The sequence below is a fragment of the Strongylocentrotus purpuratus genome, unplaced genomic scaffold, assembly GCF_000002235.5.
Source record: "Strongylocentrotus purpuratus isolate Spur 01 unplaced genomic scaffold, Spur_5.0 spur5_scaffold_3, whole genome shotgun sequence".
Taxonomy (NCBI): Eukaryota; Metazoa; Echinodermata; class Echinoidea; order Camarodonta; family Strongylocentrotidae; genus Strongylocentrotus; species Strongylocentrotus purpuratus.
The window spans coordinates 9,374,458-9,393,338 of record NW_022145609.1 but is presented as its reverse complement, the minus strand read 5'-3'; the positions used below and the strand labels follow the sequence as shown (position 1 = coordinate 9,393,338).

At 36.0% G+C, this 18,881-nt stretch overlaps 2 protein-coding genes across 2 annotated transcripts; both read left to right on the top strand.

Annotated features, from left to right (window-relative positions):
- The first annotated feature begins 248 nt into the window (after positions 1 to 248).
- On the top strand, positions 249 to 14,694 carry LOC105437162 (receptor-type tyrosine-protein phosphatase F-like). The gene is made up of 16 exons (XM_030996707.1): positions 249 to 367; positions 718 to 800; positions 1,155 to 1,408; positions 1,932 to 2,019; positions 2,526 to 2,602; positions 3,105 to 3,141; positions 3,379 to 3,476; positions 4,275 to 4,400; positions 4,971 to 5,119; positions 5,656 to 5,791; positions 9,784 to 9,933; positions 10,345 to 10,444; positions 11,266 to 11,330; positions 11,949 to 12,077; positions 13,526 to 13,631; positions 14,636 to 14,694. Exons 1-16 carry the CDS (start codon positions 249 to 251, stop codon positions 14,692 to 14,694), a joined length of 1,776 nt encoding a protein of 591 aa, XP_030852567.1.
- Positions 14,695 to 17,445: 2,751 nt separating this feature from the next.
- LOC105439504 lies at positions 17,446 to 18,881 on the top strand. The gene is made up of 2 exons (XM_011668589.2): positions 17,446 to 17,651; positions 18,272 to 18,881. The coding sequence occupies exon 2, from the start codon at positions 18,396 to 18,398 to the stop codon at positions 18,879 to 18,881; it is 486 nt and encodes a 161-aa protein (XP_011666891.2). The 5' UTR covers positions 17,446 to 17,651; positions 18,272 to 18,395.

The window sequence follows — 18,881 nt, the reverse complement described above, 5'->3', positions numbered from 1 at the left end:
ATAGGAAAATTATTAATTTTTAAAGTTCCGATCAATCGAATACAGATTGTCTTCCTTATTGGTGGCGGAAGAGATTGTTACCATACAGGGGTTGAATAGAAACATAATTATTGGCAAACTGAACTTAATTTGACAATTTTCCTGAATGAATATGTACAATTTTTATTTCATTTTTCTTTCGTTTGATCACAAATGCACTTCCTGTTATAACCACCACACTGGGCCCATCAACCATTTCGACTGCAGGAATGACTGGAGGTCCTATAGCTATGGGTCCTATAGCATCGACAGTTGGGGGAGCCGTGGGCGGCATTCTGATCATTTTGATTGTCATCATTGTAGTCATCATCGTGTTCAAACGACGAAGGTTTGTGCCCTGTTTTCTATATTTCAGTCACCATTAGAAATGTCCATGTAGAATGCTGTCACTCACGTATACCGTAATTATACCGTAATCCACTCTGAGTACTACCATACTTTCGATGGAAGTGGAAACAATATTGATGTACGGACTTTAAGACCAAGCAGAAAAGGAAAATTGGGAAATCAATGTCTATCAACACTCTTTTAATTCTCTATTTCTCTCTTCAATGAATACTCTACCGATATAGTTCTTCTAAAAGTCTGATATTTACCAGCTCTCATAAATTTCTCTTCTGATTACTTATTGTTCGCTTTCGATAGCTTGCACTGAATCTTTTTATTTTATTTTCAAAGAAATGATGGTAATCCTTCTAAAACAGGAAACATCGAGGAACAATTTCAGGCATCAGCTGGTTTTCAAGACACGTCATTAGAAGGTAGGTTTATATTTAGATATTAAGTATTATGATCGGGTGACAAAATATAGCCGTCATAATAGCATGAAACGACAATATAATTGACAATAAAGAGATTACATATTCTATATTCCTAACCCCATACAATTCTTACAATTCAATTGTGCCCAATAGTGATTGTGCCCTACATTGTTTCATAATGTCACAAACAAGACAACTTTTTGGAAGAAGTAAAAATGAATCAAGTGTAAGGAACTAAGGATTTATTTAGTTATTTGCAATATAGGTTGATTCTGCGTTGTACCAACCTAGGCCTCTTCCTCCTAAAAAGAATAGTAAAATTACATTTCTTTATTTCTGTATGTGTTATGTCAGAAAATGACTACAGTGGAAACGCCTCCAATTTGAACTCGGAGCGCACAACTCCAAGGAGCACAAGACCCAAACCAGCTGTAGCCGTCAAGCCCGATGTAAGGAGAACTAAATCCTTAGACCTTGATTTCACCGATGGATCTCCGGAAAGATCTAGCAACAAACCTATTGGTACACGTGAACCGATACCCGTGGCTCAGTTTCCCGCGTTCGTCAACAAGAACAGACACACTGCGCTCTTCTCCGAGGAATTTCATGTAGGTTTAATGAAGAAAATTTCTATTTACAAGAAACGGGCAAGAAACTTGTCTTCTTTTTATGGTTTCGCGCTTGACAAATCTTTTTGGCATGCACATGTGGGCTACTCGTAGACTACATTGTGCTGTTGAGAACACTGGGTAGCAAGCTCTCTCAGCATTGTGTTCGATCAGCCGCTGTTCCACAAATATCATGCCATTCCAGATTCCTTTCCTTAGATGATCTTTCTAGGTTCCTGGTATGACTAGTAACGAAACATATCAATTCATTTCAGAAATATATCGCCGTGGGCATTATAATATTTATTTTCACTTATAGGCTCCTCCATATTTCCCTTTTCTTAAACGCAACTTTTCATTTCATAATTCATGCAATCAAGCTGATTTGATGTCAGCCGCCTTTTGTTCTAGTCTCCGATACAAGACTTCATCTTTATTTGTAGTGTTTTCTGATAATATTAATATATGCAAAATGTGAAACAATAAACTAAAACTGAGATTATATTTCCTTTCTCTCCCAAAGGACTTACCTGGCCCAGACATCTATCCTCAGACCGTGGCTCGAGAGCAGATCAACTTCAAGAAAAACAGATACAAGAATATTTTACCATGTGAGTACACAAAATAACATGGCCTTTATTATGTTGTTGACTTGTTTGTAATAGCTATAAAGGTTTGGTTCGGTGAAGCTCAGTCTAGATAATGTATTTATCGTTGTTTTAATAATAGTAGTTTGCAACTGTAGCGGTGGTTGCTGCAATGGAGCATCACAGTTCGAATGACTTAAAGTGTACCAATGTATGTTCTGATGAATGTTAATAGTTCCATTTCATAATTCTATATTTAGAATATGAAATTTAAATCTCTGTAAATAGATGTTGCAAGTTTACAATCTTAATTTAAAAGAAGAAAAGAGTTGATGTCCATTGTCAAATCTCTGCATTTAAAACCTAAAAAACATTTTTTTTTTAAATTTATTGTTCAATTTGATGTTTTAGTTACTCTGCCGGAAAATGATAACGAAAATAAGAGACAAAATTACTAATCGAAGAAATTTTCATTAAAAGCTACTGGCTGACTTATTTTTTTAAAATAAACATTTGTATCTTTTATCCAGATGATTCGGCGAGGGTGAAGTTAGAAGTAATCGACGATATCCCTCATTCCGATTACTTTAACGCTTCTTACATTCCCGTAAGTAAGGTGGCATGTATCAATTTATCTATACATTAATTGTAAATAAATTGTCATTACTATGTAATTTCATTATGATGTTATAAAGTGGGTCGTCGTTGAAGGAAGGGTCTAATTTAAATGAATGATATAAATGAAATAACGTGACAGAATAAAAGCACAATAAAATCTTGTTATATAACCTGGATGCAGCAAGAATTTACAGACTACATGATGTAGAATACATGTTGTCTACGCTGGATCTATATTCAATACACACCCTCGCACATGTACACACACACAAACGCACACACACATGTAATGAAAATCCCACTATTGGTTGAAGCTGTAATTCATTCCTCATATGACTTGGATTTTCTTGATCTTTTTTTCTATTTTTCTTTAATTCCTGCGGAAAAAGTTGTGCTATAAACAGAGACCAAAATTTTCCTTAAGCCTTGATATATGTACAGTTTCATTTTAATCTATTTTTGATCAATTGAATGTTATTCTTCACACGCAGAGTTTTGACGATGACAAGGCTTACATTGCATCACAAGGTATGTCTATTCTACTCTCTTCGTCACGTTTAACAAGTGGTAATTTGTAAATAAAATTTGTGTGACTTAGGTTTTTCGTAACTCTATTTCAAGTTAATCTATTATTCGTCTATGAAATGCAAAATTAGATAGAGTCAAATCATTATTCAATAATATAAAGCAGTCGGTTATCCGATAAGTTACAACATAGTGCAAAAGGTTAATTTCTGATGAGCCATTACTGAATATTTCTCCAAGGACCGAACAAGACCTCTATGGATGATTTCTGGAGGATGGTCTGGCAGGAGAATGTGACGACTATTGCCATGGTAACGAAGCTCCAGGAAGGAGATAAGGTCAGTAAAACTTGTTCATCTTTGAAATATGGAATATATTTGAATCTTAGGAGGGTATTTTGGGATTCTACTGTTAGCTTTTTACATTGACAAGTGTTGTTAACAGTGCCATATTCAACGGTGAATTGACCATTATGAAGCTGTTATGGGTAAGTCTAAAAGGAACTTGCATGCACTGCTTTAACAATCTTTGTTCGTATTTCTTTTGTTGTTGGTGTTGATATTAACCGTCACCAATAGTAATAAATATTGATGACTGTGTTGAGTTAAAGCGTGAAATGTAGACAAGGCAGAATATAGGCCTTATTTTGAACTGGAGTTGAACCGCCCATGCATTTATTGTATCAACGGTATGGCTCGATCCTTTTAGTTTGTTTTCTCTTTTATAGTTCATTTTACATCATGAGAAGTTAACCGTTGAACATTTAAATTATTCATTTCCTCAGCGTGGAATCCCTTTAACGTCTTTTTTAGTTAAGGAGAGAAATATAGTCACTCTTTTATAGGTGGGGTAGGATAATATTAAACTGAAATACAGTTGCGACTTTTTTATACCCATGTTCTTCGTCTCGAGCCACTACACGAGCCACGTCCAGTGCATGAACCAAAATCTGGCCATGATATTAAACCATTACAGGTCTGTGGGAGTCCAGGAATCTCGTTGGAAGGGTAAGTCTAAAAGGTGTTTCATCATCTGTTTCTCCCCTCAGTAGCACATAGCTTCTCCAACCTTATGCCTATATACTGTAGATAAATCGTGTTGGAATTTGATCGATCTGTCGCTCTTTGTTTCAACAGATCAAATGCCGTCAGTACTGGCCAGATCGGAAAGGACAATCAGTGGAGTTTGGAACAATCAAAGTAGAACTAATGGAACTTGAACCATGTACAGGCGGTGTGGCAAGAAGGATGGTTATGCGCAAGGTAGGTGTACATGTACTCGGGAATGTTGCAGGGCCCCCGAGGCCCCGAGTATAACGGTGTGTACTCACTGATGGGGTTACCCTAAGTAAATAAAACAAAATAAATAAATAGTTACAAATGAATAAATTAATAAATAAATGTTTATCACGATAAATATTGTCAGCACTGCGTTATTTTTGGCATTTAATCGCATTTGAAGAAATATCAAATGAGACAAAATCAAGCTTTTCATTTTCATTTTTTGTAAACATGTGTCTTTTCTGCTAGAAGTTTACCATCTCCCCTAGATATACACCAAATATTTCTTTGAGAAAAGGATACATTGCGTCATTGATATTTGATTGTTTGAAATCGTTTTTCTGATCTTGGTCTACCCCTTGTTCTCTAGACCTATTGATTTCTCTACCAGTTCCTGTTTAACTCAATGTCAATGTATTTTATGAAACAGCAATGAAAAGCTAATATTTTCATGCCATCGGTTCGGAAAGGATTTTTTGTTTGCGCGGTAAAATTGTTCAGAATCATACTTTACAGAGGTTTATATTTCTTTCGTTGTGACTTTTAAAACAGGGTGAAGAGTCGAGGAGAGTTACACAGTTCCACTTCACAGAGTGGCCTGACAAGGGTGTTCCTAAACACACCTCATCACTGCTCAAGTTCATCAAGGAAGTCAAAGCTGATCATGGACAGTACACTCATCCTCTCATCATCCATTGCAGGTAGGTTTCTTGGTCCATTTCACCTAGATCAAAACAAGTACCACAAACACCATCGTCAAGACCTTCAAGAAATCAACTCAATGGCAATTCTGATACTCTATAGTATTGCTTTCGGAAATCACGTAACACGTCATCGTAATTAATGCTCGCACATTGTTAAAGGTGACGAACAAGGCTATTAAAATTGGATAAGGTTTCTTTTTTTTCGAAAGTCTTTAAGATCATGATAGTGTTTAAGAAATACAACGATAATGAGAAAAAAAAGAATGACAACAGTAGATTTCAGCCGAAAAAAAACTTCTTAATTTGTTTAGATGGTATAGGGATCGGGCTTTGCTACAGGGAAATCTTGTGTCCTAAACTTATGCCTATCTCAATTGAAATTGCTTGAATATTTTGCTGACTTTGTTTTATCGTCCAATAGCTAATGTGCGCGCACATCGTTAAATCCGGAGAAAATGCGATTTTGTGCTGGAAAAAAAAAATCACATTTCGACAACATGACTTATTAGTTTTTCATTATATTTTCTATCCAGTGCTGGTGTTGGACGAACAGGCGTGGTAACCAGTATTGATAGCGTCGTAGCTCACGCCAAGAGAACTAGAATGGTAGATGTTTTCAACTTCGTGACGAACATGAGACAGAAACGACCATACATGGTCCAAACACAGGTCAGTTACCTCTTAAAACATACATCAACTGCTGCTGCCGTTGGACACACAATCTTTTTAGTTTAGACACTGATAAGAGCAATGGATTTCAATCTAATGTGTGCATACTTTTGCGGGGACTGGCTTTATCCTTATTCTACATGACAAGATGTGGAATTAAAAACAATATCAATATGCATATGGGCAATTCCGTATGGGAAAGAGGAAAATCACCAAATTCTTAATTTGATCCAACTTCAATAATTTAACATTTTCCATGTGGTCAAGAAATCACTTGTGATGGAACTGAAAACCGTTTTGAAATATCTTATACGGTTTTTCTGAAAAATTTATTTGAAGTTGGGGCTATTTTGGGGGCCACAATCACATGATCATGATTTAATTTCTTAAAATTCAGTGGAGCAATGTATTTAAAACTTATTCCTCTATATTTATTCCTAATTGAACAACATCACAAATAGGAATCAAGATTTGCAAATTATTTTCAAAAAATGAAAAAAGTTTTTGTGTGAGAGATTTTTCAATTTTACCCTTAAAATGGCGTAATTCCGTTACCAAAATTTGAAAGAAGTTTTACTCACAAAGTTATTTCTTACTTTTTTTTTTGAAGTTGCAAATTCTCTTCCTTTATCTACCTACCAACAGCTCTAAACATTAATTTCAGAAGTATCTACTTATGTTCCTATCAAAACACTGGTAACGGAATTACATGGTAACGGAATTACATTGGTAACATAATTACAAGGGGCAGCAGCATTAGTAATGAGTGGTTCGTTTTTCAAGAGATGGACCTGCTGCCTCATGTACATATAATGTATGCTGTGTTACAACATTTTTAATGGATTTTGCCCCCTTTTTTGAAGTAGTGGCTTATTATATTAACTGTCTAACTAAAGACTAAGGATCTGGCTTCGATAAGTTCAATGAATGTTTTTTAAAAACTTTTTTCAAATTTGCATAAAGACTACAAACTAGGCTGGGAATTTTAGATGTGTTTATTTTCATTCACTCTGAACTTGCAATTAAAATTGTACCAACATCTCTTATGAAACCTTTTGATTTAAGCATGGAAATACTTCATATTATTTCACCTATGGCGATTTTAAACAGTGCCTTTTCTGATTTTTATTCTTCACTGATCTCATCTAATCTATTGAAAAAAGAGAGAAAAATTTCATTAGAAGTTAGAAAGCTAAGACCATAGCGCACTAGCCCTCTTGCAGACTGTGAATTTCCCTACTCTACGTATTATACATGGGACTTTTAAAGGGAAAGGGGGGGGGGGGGGGGCAGGGTGACTTTGACAATGTCCGCTAGCACTCATAGAAAGTACCTCACGAAAACACCCTAAAAAACAGCTAGGTGGAGGTTGGAAAGCAAGGTCTACAATACATGTAAATTACCAAAACAAAAAAAGGATAATTCATTAAAAGTTAGATGGCTATAAAAGACCATAGTGGACTAGTCTTCTTGCAGACGGACACTTTCGTTATATGGATGGGGCCATTGGAGGGGGGGGGGAGGGAGGGGTGACTTTGAATCAGTCCGCTAGCACACAGAGAAAATACCTTTGCCGATGACTATACGTAGGTGGAGGTTGAAAAAGCAAGGTCTAATCTAGCGAAAAATATTTAATAAAAAGTAAAAAGGCTTTGGCAGGTACCGGACTAGTCCCGTTGCAGACGGTTACTTTGCCGACTCGTAACACGTAAAACATATGGGACTGAGGGAAGGTGTCAGGGTAACTTACTGTACAGGTCCGCTAGCGCTCAGAGCAAATACGTTAACAAGTGACAAGGTGGAGGTTGAAGGGGAAGGTCTAATCTATCAAAAAACATGTATTTTATTAGAAGTTACGTGTAGATGGCTACGACCATAGCAGACTGGCCCTCTTGCAGACGGTTAATTTCCATACTCTACGTGTTAAACATAAGGGGAGGGGGGGGGTGGCAGGGCGCCTTTGACTAGATTGCTAACGCTCAGAGAAAATATAACTGTTTGGAATGAAGAATGATGACAATGGTCAAGTTTGTTACATGTTGTAACAAATTCAAGACCACTGATCAAGTATGTAATTAATTTTAAAAGAATAATAACCAAATATTAAAGAATGATAACAATTTAGTGAATTGGCGTAATGATTTACAAGGTTTGACATTTTATTGCAACTCTGTTGATGACATTATCTTAATTAATTAGTTTTGAATCGGGTGCTAGCTTTTGTGGATTGAAATTGTAGTATGGAATCATCTGACAAGGTTTGTAATTAATTTTAAAAGAATGATAACCAGTGCTCCCTCTAAGGCTCTACCATTAATGTCGCAAAATTGGCTCAGCAGGTTGAAAAATTGGCTCGACAGAAATATGAGATAGGGGAATGATTTACAAATTCTGGTGTGAAATATTATTGAAACGCTGTTGACAAAATGATAGCTATATTAAGCTCTCTTTATATAATTAGTTTAGATTATGGTGGTTGGCTTTATGGACTGAAATCATTATAAATAAATATTCATGTGTTTTGTTTTTAATTTACATCAAGATCCCTGTGTTGGGTGTAGGCAGTGTTATTAGTAGCACTTAAGTGATTTGGAATTGTTTGAATGCTTAAATGTAACCATCCACGACGAACAGGTTGTAATGTTGCAATTTTCAATCGATTTTGATCAAACCTGCATAAAATAAGCTTTGAAATAATGTATTGCATGTGGTATTTGCTAGGTTAATAGGCCCTCACAATAGTCAATAAAACAATTGAATATCCTTTGTTTCCTATTGAATACTGTGGAGTTTATTGACCTGTTTCTATAAATTGGTCTTGGCGACTTCACAACCAGTTTGTCATGTATGGTCACAAAAGTGATCTGTATATGTGTAATTCCGTTACCGCCAGATAGGCAATAATATATGTAGTTTGTCATACTTTGTGTGATGTTCCTACTTGCAAACTAAACCAAATTAAAATTAGTTGTAAACTAGTATATGATAACACATATTGACATAAATTTAATCACTACACACCAATATTTGCTCAGAAATGTCATATTTACTTGCTATTTAACAATATAAAAGACATGTTTTTCAACAGTTTTTAGAAATGAAGTGCATATATGAATTGCTTTGTAGTTTAAATCAATTATTGCAACCCCTGAAACAATTAAACAACAATTTAAGCCTAAATAATGTTTACAAAATCACCTTTTTTCAAGCTTATTTCAGAAGACGTAATTCCGTTACCATTAATGTAATTCCGTTACCGCTACCTTCTTTCATAAAACCATTCCGCATAGATAAACCATGACAACTTCACAAAAAAAAATCTTGCCATGGGACAGTCAACAATATAAGCTCTCTTTATTAGCATTACTTCACCCCCAATTGGCTGCAGATTTCAGACGAAATCTTTTCAAAGTTAGTGTAAAAAATAACCTGATTTTTCTGCCGTAATTCCGTTACCGACACACTTTTGGTCCTGGGGTGTTCCGAATGTTGAAAAATAATTTTTTTTAATTTGATTTGCTAACAGGTGCATAATACAGAAAGAATAAAAAGATAAATAATCACCTAGGTCTAACCACCTGTCTACAGTATATCAAAATAGAGCCCAAATTTCTCTGAAATGTAATTCCGTTACCGTGGAATTGCCCATATACATCTAAACAGCTGGGGTTTTTTGGTCATGTTTTCTTTAATGACGTATGCTTCATACTCTGTAGGTACTATATAAATCTTTGAATGATTGAAAATCCTTCTATTACAATGTAAATATTCAATACTCTCTTATTTACTATCATTAGATGTACATTAACAAAGTATCAAAGGGAATGAATTTAATATCAAGATCGTTAACAAGGAATGAGTATAAGATATTGCTTGTTCTACGCTTTGATTCTGATGTACGCGTAATCTCGCATGTCGTAAATCTAAAATGTGTTAGTAGATGAGATGGAATTGATACAAATTTAAAGCATTCGTTCCTTACATGATTACAGGAGCAGTATGCCTTCATCTACGGGGCTGTCCTGGAGGATCTTCTCTGGAGGAATACCCTGATCCCTGTCATTCATTTCACCGATCATCTACAAGACTTACACACTTCAGGTGACGGACGTGGACGGTCCAAGATGACCAAGGAGTTCCAGGTAACACATACCAATCATCATCATAAGTTGATCATCTTACAATGAAAATGTTAGGGCTGTCGTGATCCGTAAATCACTCACTGGGAATCAAGGGAATGTTTCCTTTCTTCGAATCCCACCCGCAGCGCTATCTAAACTTAGGTTCAGTGAATGAGTACCTACTAGAAAGTAGCTGAATTTTCCTGAGTGCGTTCATAACCTTGAGGCGGCTAGGATAAAGCCAAGATAATACAATTGTGTAACACCTTGAAGATCCCCTTGGGTAGATAAAATTTACAGAATGAAAGACGCTAACATTAGAGCTGGATCTATATTTCTGCATGCGTGACAAATATACCTTAACTTAAGTTGATGATGATTATTAAAGTAATTCGTAATGTATGAAATATCATATTTTCTGATTTTAATCAGACTTTGAAGAGCCTCTGTCCAGATCCTTCGGCTTCTCAAACAAGATCAGGACGCACTCCAGATAATCACCCCAAGAATAGATACGGGAACAACCTACCATGTAAGTAATGTTAGGATCCAACAAAATATTTTGTGATATATCCAAGTTTGACTCCGGACTGTAAACGCTGTCGTTATGAAATGAGTCTTGATATGCGTTGTTGGCATGGATTGCACTAGAATTGGGTGAACACATTGGGCCACCCCTTTCATCTCCCCTCCGACACAGATTCTTCATCCCCTCATTGAAAATCCTCTGCCCTGCCCCGGCCCCACCCCTACTCTCAAATGCCAGTCTCATTTAGCTCCTGCACAAAGTATATGGAGATCACTCACAACACTTGACCAACAGAATAGTTCCCTTTTCCATCACTACCACACATACGCACTCACACGCACCAATTTTGAAACCGCATTTTTGTTGGTGCACGAATTTAAGTCGTAGATTCTTGACTAAAGAGAGAGAGAACGTCGTGGTATGACGATGTCGAGAGCAAATGAAACAACACTGTAGGGAGTCTCAGGATTGACAGGAGACGGTGTAAGGTGGAGGTGGTGCGGGAGTTGGAGGATACCCAAAGCTTTGAATACCTTAAATGTAACACGAAGGCAGAGAGGTTATATCGAATCATCTTTTGTTCTTAAGGTGAGAATGGATAGTGGCGGGAGCGGGGAATCGACCCTATTCCTCAGTCGATCCATCCGTGTGTATGTCATGTATATCAAGAGAATGAAAAAGTTTTGAAAAATTACTTAACAAAAAAACAATATTACCATCAAACAGTACACAGAATGTGAGGATTTGCCCGTACTCGTAAGTATTAATGTTTAATTGAAGCGTAACGCTTTTTAAAATGTTATTCTGTTTCCATACCATCCTAGTGCAGAGAAACCGTGTGATACTAGACTCCCCAGATCATGATTACATCAATGCTAGTCAAATGAAGGTGAGATGTTCTTCCTGGGTCAAGTGATTCAATTTACACCTGCAATTTAGTGTCAAAAAAACTTAAGGATTAAATACCATCGATACCGTTTACGTCTTCATTTGACTCGTTTTCAACATATCGGTATTATTCATATTATTGATAATTAGCACAAACAAGTATTTTTCGTATGTTTCATATCGAATTTTAGTGACTTGTTTTGATACGAAAACATCAAAGTGAATTTGACATCTGTAGAATGCGTTGTTACATTGGTCGATGTCACAATGTGATCAATCTTTTCCAGTTTCTATATTTCATAATTATAGTGTATAGTGACACCAATTGTCGTTGAATTGTGGATCTATTTATAACCATTAAAAGTACATGTACTGTCGCCATTACAATATAGAACGTACTATCGAAGATATAAGAATTGTATTGTCTATTATGAAATATGTTAAACTGGATTGTTGAAGAGGATGTAGGGTGGGGCTGCAGTGCATTTATATAAGCCCCCTCCGCCTAGGGTGATTGTGCTTCGATGATACTGACAGCTATTATACATGTTATAACAACGGAAGTAGGTGGCTACGTTTTCACATCGGATATTGTAATTATTATTTCTTCATCTTTCAGGGAGTCCACTGTACATTCATGACAACCCAGATGCCGCTGCCAGCCACTGTGTCTGATTTCTGGTCTATGGTCCTCAACTATAAACCATCCACTATCGTCATGCTTAATGACAAGAGCCAAAACGACAAGGTAGTAAATAAATGTGATAACATGTACATTTTAAAATTAGGTTTGTTAACATTTTTCACAGTTTGAGTTTCGGAGATTTTAAAGACCTTGCTATTTTGTATTGATTCTATTTTTTGGTAAATAATAACCACACTTAACGTATTAAATATTAGATTCCCAACGGTGGCGCAGAAGGTAGGGGTACCTGTTAGAGATTTTGTTTGAACAACCAAGTTCGAACTCCTCCCTGGATTAATAGTAGTAGTAGTAGTAGTAGTAGTAGCAGTAGTAGTAGTAATAGTAGAAATAGTAATAAAAGTTGTATAGGAGTAGACTTTATTGGATTACCTGGTTAGCACAAGGCTAATCTGCACAGGGTCCATAAGGCTCATTTAAAAAACTAACACGGCTAAAGTGACTAGTAATGGTGATTCAAGAAACCTGGTGCATTATTAAGGGAAAGGAAAACGGCAAGAGCGAGAAATATAAATATAATACGTCAGAAGAGCGAGAGGAAGGAAGGATGATAGAGAATGGTGTACAAGAAGGACAAACATATATTGATGTTTTAACGACAGCCTAACTTCTGTTTCTTCTAGAGCTGTGCACAGTACTGGCCTAATGCTGACTCAGCTCAGTTTGGATCCTATTCAGTTACAACCTTATCAACATCAACTGATGGGGACATGACCATTCGTAAACTCAAAATTACCAGAAACTCCAAAGTATGTCTTATTTCATATATTTTCTTTACGATTATAGTAAGTGTTGAAGAAGGGTGGGGAATTTTAATGTGATACCCTTATTTGAAATGATTTTTGTTTAACCAATCAAGAAATCTAATATTGTAATTGGCAAACCGCATTATGAATTTCAACCGGAACAGTTTCACCTACCGGACGAATTGCGACTTGATGAATATAAATCACCCGGAGATCTGATCGTTGTTAATATCGCACTTATGTTAAAAATATAAAGCTGAGTTAGTCATGCAAGAGTATTTAATATTGTGAAAGAAACTGTCTGTAATTGAGCAACTGTGAAAAGAAGTTGAATATGTAGTACATACTACGGTGAGGTCTTGGAATGATCAATATCAAATTTAACTCAGTGCTGCTGAAAATCATATGCGCTGCATATAAAGGGACTACACATGTGACATGAGCGTTTGGTTCAAACTTTTCAGTTTTTTCAGGGGTCATTTCTGTTATCTTTAATATTCTAAAATTAAATTGACAAAATGGGAATCATCACAATTGTTATTTTTTATCTTTACCAGAACTCGATTTCCTCTTTTAACTACTATTTTGTTTTTGAAACATAGACAAATAAAATTTGTGAGCACAAAGCCAGTGTAACATCATTATCCATGTCTGGTACAATACAAAGATAAGATGCAATGTTGTGACTAATTCTAATACGCCTTATACATCCATTTTCACGGATTGTTTTGATTCGTTTTCTTTTAGACCAGTCACACCGTCACTCAGTACCAGTTCCATGGATGGCCTAAACATGGATCAGATCAACAATCAGGGGCTAGGTCGTTGATCAAGCTCATCCGTGCTGTCAAAGGTTCCACTAACAAAATGAATGAATTCTCCATTCTTGTCCATTGTTTGTGAGTCTAGGATCTTTTTAATGCTTTTTAAAGTCGATGGAAATAGGATCGGCCCATGAATTAAACAAATTGAGGTAAATTTTGTGCAACCAAGGCAATGATTTTAAAATCTTAAAACTCTTCTACAACGTTAAAGGAACTACACAAAGAAAATTAACTAACAACTCATAATTAGAACAAATTACATATGGATGGAAAGATTTTCTCTTGAAAAACACGAACAGTTTGCAGAGATATCATATAGATATCATGGAAAAGCGTAAAATGCAATTTGTCAAGACCCTCCTTAGACCCCCGAACGCCCCTGAACGTAAGTCAAACACACAAGCGTAGCGAGCTCTGAATTGTGACGTCACACACTGGACGAACAGCTCAGTGCCGTGTAGCAGTATGCAGCTAGCCAGCCGTGTCCCGTATGTGACGTCACAAATATTGACGCTCTACAAAGGACCGCTGAAGGCAGAAAATCTGGATCTCAAAACTAACATTTTTGAGAGTTGATTCCAAACATATAGAGAAGAGTTGTTGTATTTGATCGGCAAGGCTTTCCTTTCGCAATGATGTGAGTTTTGCATCAATTCAAAATACTTTTGATTTCTTCGTGTGGCTACTTTAAGCAAATAGCCTGTTTAAAAATTTGATGAATTACCTCTTGAAGAAATATTTCCATTGGCAACACAAAAGCTTGTCAGGCCTTGTTAGACATAGCAGCAGTTGATGTATGCAAAGTGGGTTCCATCATAGAGATGCGATTTCGTAAAGCAGGTTAATTGAATAGTAAGAAACAAGGGGTTCTAAAGAGAAACATGCAGAAAGTGAAATGCTTTAGAAAACAGGTCTATTCGGTAACGAGAACTAATACTAAAAATGCAATAATTTCACCCAATAGTCACATGTTTATAGTGAACCTGGATTATTGTACTATAAACTTATTTTCTTTTTTTGTTTGGATTTAAAGGAGTGGTGCTGGGCGAACAGGTGTGCTTTGCACTGCTATGGAGTGCATCGCTCAGATAGCGGAGAGAGATTCCGTCGATATTTTCCAGACAGTCAAGACACTGCGAGCTGACAGGATGCAGTTCGTCCAAACTGAGGTATGACAATTATTGGTATCTTTAACACACAGGTCAAATACTTCCCCGTACAATAAGTAGATAACATGAATTATGATGAAATATAATCTGTAATTGCGACATGTCAATATTCTTTTTTTTTTTTACTGTGCTATGGTATGCAGTGGTAGATTACTAAGTCGAAATAGATATTTGAAATAATTTAATCAGAGTCAAATCAATGATTGTTTCCTATTTTGGGGTTTACATGAAAGGAATACAGCCTCTGAATACTAAAATCTTAATTTAGTGCGAAAATGTATTCGTATATTGTCCCCCTTTTAAAGTACCATCTTTATTCTGCACGGACCAACAGAAGAACAGCCTTTGGCTGAAGTTGGTGCCGTGCAAAAATAAAATAAACTGAACTGAACTGAAACTGAACTGATTCTATTTATTTTTGTTTTAATTCTAAATAAATCTTTATATCTCCATCTCTATATGCCAATGAATATTAAGTAGTTAACAAATAGAACCTTCCCATACAATCTTATATAGGAGGAATATGCTTTCATCTACGATGCCATCCGTGAATACCTGCACACTGAGAACTATGAGCAGCTTCCGTACCCGATAGATGACCACACGTATGGCAATGTAGAGATCGACTATACACTTGACCCGGAAGAGAACCCGTATGAGATCACAGATCCGCAGGATGCAGGCGCCGCCGCGCTCATGTATGGCAACGTAGAGACTGAGAGGAGCCAGGATAGACCGAAGTCAAAGCCTCAACAACCCTACTCTGTATACGAGAACGTTACATTTGATTCTTAAATTCATATAGCTTTGCGTTGTTTGAATGGTGCTCTGTGTACGAGAACTTTGCATTTGATTCTTAAATTCATATAGCTGTGTTGTTTGAATTATGGTTCTAAAATCTCTAGATGAAACTGTATTTGTATATATTTTGTTTGTGGAGCATTTTCTTTTAGCCTAAGAAAATATAGGGAAATTACGGGAAAAACTTATTATGGAGGTGTCGTGGTATAGGTGGTTCATTCACTTGATTATCAATCCAAAGGTTAATGGTTCGAATCCCAGCCTGGGACTTACGGCCTATAGCAAGACAACTAATACTCATCTGTACAGGTGCATTGTTTTGGGTGCATGGTCGAGTGAATGTTCCGAACTTATAAAGTACACGTAAATTTTGTTTCGAAATATGTCTTAAGGACTGTCTGTAATTCATGTCTGTAATATGTACAATTTTGGTTTAATTTTGGTTCAATGATTGCTCTATGCCAACTAATCGTTGGTGGAAAGTGAATAGTATCTAATATTTTGTATGCAATTTTCAAGATCAATTGCTTTCCTTAGATCATTGTTTGTCTTTGTTTATCCCGTCTGACTGGTATTTATAGAGGTTGTTTTTGTACTTTTCTGTCTATTGTTGAAATATTTAGATTCATTTACGAAAAATATTGAATATCAGTACTTTCCACACAAAAAAAGGTTTGATTACCAACATTGTGTTGTTGTTTAAGACTCGTGTAAATATGTAATATTAGCTAGTTTTTTTTAATGACTTAATGAATGTGAATTTGAAGTGAATAATTATGTTTGTTGTAGAAAATGATGATTAATACAAATTTTGATTTAAAATCTATGTATTTCAGTACACATTATCTACGAAGAAATTGTTTTGATACAACTATATGTATATATATATTGCAAACTATTGTCTATTAATATGCGCGCTCAGACAGGAAAAGAGAGAAATGCATCAAAAATCAAGTAAATCGTAATTGTGCAAATGTGTTCAAATTGACATGATTTTGAAAGTGGTAAACGGCAAACGTACAAAATATAATACCTTAATTGTGAACTGTATACTAAACAGAAGTAACTTTATTTGTTGTAATATTCATGTATGCATAAGCAAACTATGTTTTATGTAAAGCAAAGTGAATTTTATTTCATTGGTTTATACAGTTTTGTAAACAATGTGGCAAACCATTCGATAAAAAATTAGTTTGCTTTAACAAACAAGGAGAAAAGTCAGTTAGTATTGATAACTGTATTTATGGTTATGACTAACGTAACTCCTTCGACTCGAAGTGAAAAGCCCATTATTGATTTACAACTTGTATACTAGATGTGTAAAAGCAGTCGATTATTATCATTTAAATTTTATCACGATGCAAATTTTCGAGGATTTAAAAACGTTCTTTGTATTTAACCCTGTACTGGGGGGGAGGGGCCTGGGAGGCCCCCCCCCCTCGACATTTTCGAAGATTGCGCCGCAACCGCTCGGAATTTCGAATTGTCGTTTCATGACTTTTTCCCCTCAAGTCTTACGCACATTTTGATACCATTTTCGTCGAAATCGGATATACCTGTAAGGTGTTACATAACAATTAGTATGCGCATGTCATCAAAAAAGTGCTATAATTGCATATATTCATGTACAAGCAGAAATGTGAAGATATGAATTGATATCAAATTGTTTTTATATGTTTCTCAAAGTAACTTGATGTATTTCAGAACAAAAGAATACATTAGAAATAAAACAATAGATATAATAAGAAATAAAAAACAATAAAATACATAAGAAATTAAATATTCGAAAATCGCATCAAATTTGCATAAATTATCATTATTAATTACATCAAATAACTATTTTGTGTTAGAAAAGAAGTTTCATATGAATTGTAAGATACTAATCTCTGTTTTGTGAGGACATTTTTTGTTTCAGTTGACGATCGGAGTATGACGTCAGAAGCGATGTTTTTTTTTGGTTGAATTTTTGGTCTGCCGAGTGGGGGCGTAACAATTTAGCTGCAAATGATTCTCAATTTTGGGAAAAGTCATCCTTCTGATTGCGATCAATATTTAGTATTTCCAGACAAGCCCAATGTTGTGAGTATAATTTGAACATATGATGTTGATAATTGATAATTAGCCGTCAGTTTGAGTTGGGTGTTGGCTTTAAAACGTTCATATTATTCAGATAATTTGATGTATAAAATTTGTTATGAAAGTAATTTATACGCACAGTAACTTTTATGATGCATTACATGTGCAGTTACATAATACCGTGCATGTGTGTAGTGCTATGGGGATAGTCTGTTGTACAGACCGTGTTGTGTTATTTAATATCATTTATATATATAGGCAGTTGTATAAAGTGACAGAATGTAGATAAATTCTGGTAACTGTAGACATGTATATAAAGAGGAATATAGGGTAATATGTGTAGAGCCAAAAGGGTTATTGTTTTATCACGGCACACAAATATTAGTGAACAAAGGAAATTGAAGCAGCCATATTAGGGTATCTTAAAGGTTTTTATTCATCTGCTATAAGGAAATAGAACATAATATTTAGTGGGCATTGATATTTCATTTTGGAACAGTATAATATGTAATTTCAGTAAACGTGCATTAATCATACAACTCATTTGATGCAAGATTATTTGTGAACACAGTTGAAAATCGACATATTATTTATGATTGTTTATAATTCTGATTAAATTTCAGGTTGAACCGCCTTTTATGAACGGTATCGCATCATGCTTGAAATTGTCGCTATTTATTGAGTGCAGTCAGTCCGATTGGTTGGTTATACGCTACATTAAGTTCAACAACAGTGCTTTAAGTCAACATGAGCGATATGTCCCATCAAGAGTCCGTCAAGCCCGGGGATTCAGCAAGCCAGACTGGCAAGAGCAGCACAAGCAGTACCTCCAGAGCTAGAGTCAAAGCAATGGTGAAGAGAGCGGCCTTGGCAGCTCAGGCAGCAGCTCTCAACGAACAACAAGCTCTTGAACTGGAGGAGTTTAAGCTGAAGCAGAGAAGGAGTAAGCTTGAGCTACAGACAAGACTCAGCATGGCAAAAGCTGAGGAAGAGGTTTTCTCCCAGCATGGAGAGAGCATGACTGCTGCTGTAGATAAAGATGTCTCCCAACAAAGAGGGGCCTTGACGACGGAGCCCAGCATGGCTACAGATTTAGAGAAGGCTGTCTACCAGCTGAGACAGCCCTCACAGGTGCAACCTAACAGGGTCAGCACTACAGACAAGGACTTCTCCCAGCGTGGAGAGAGACTGCTGCTGCAGATGAAGATGTCTCTCAACAAAGAGGGGCTTTGA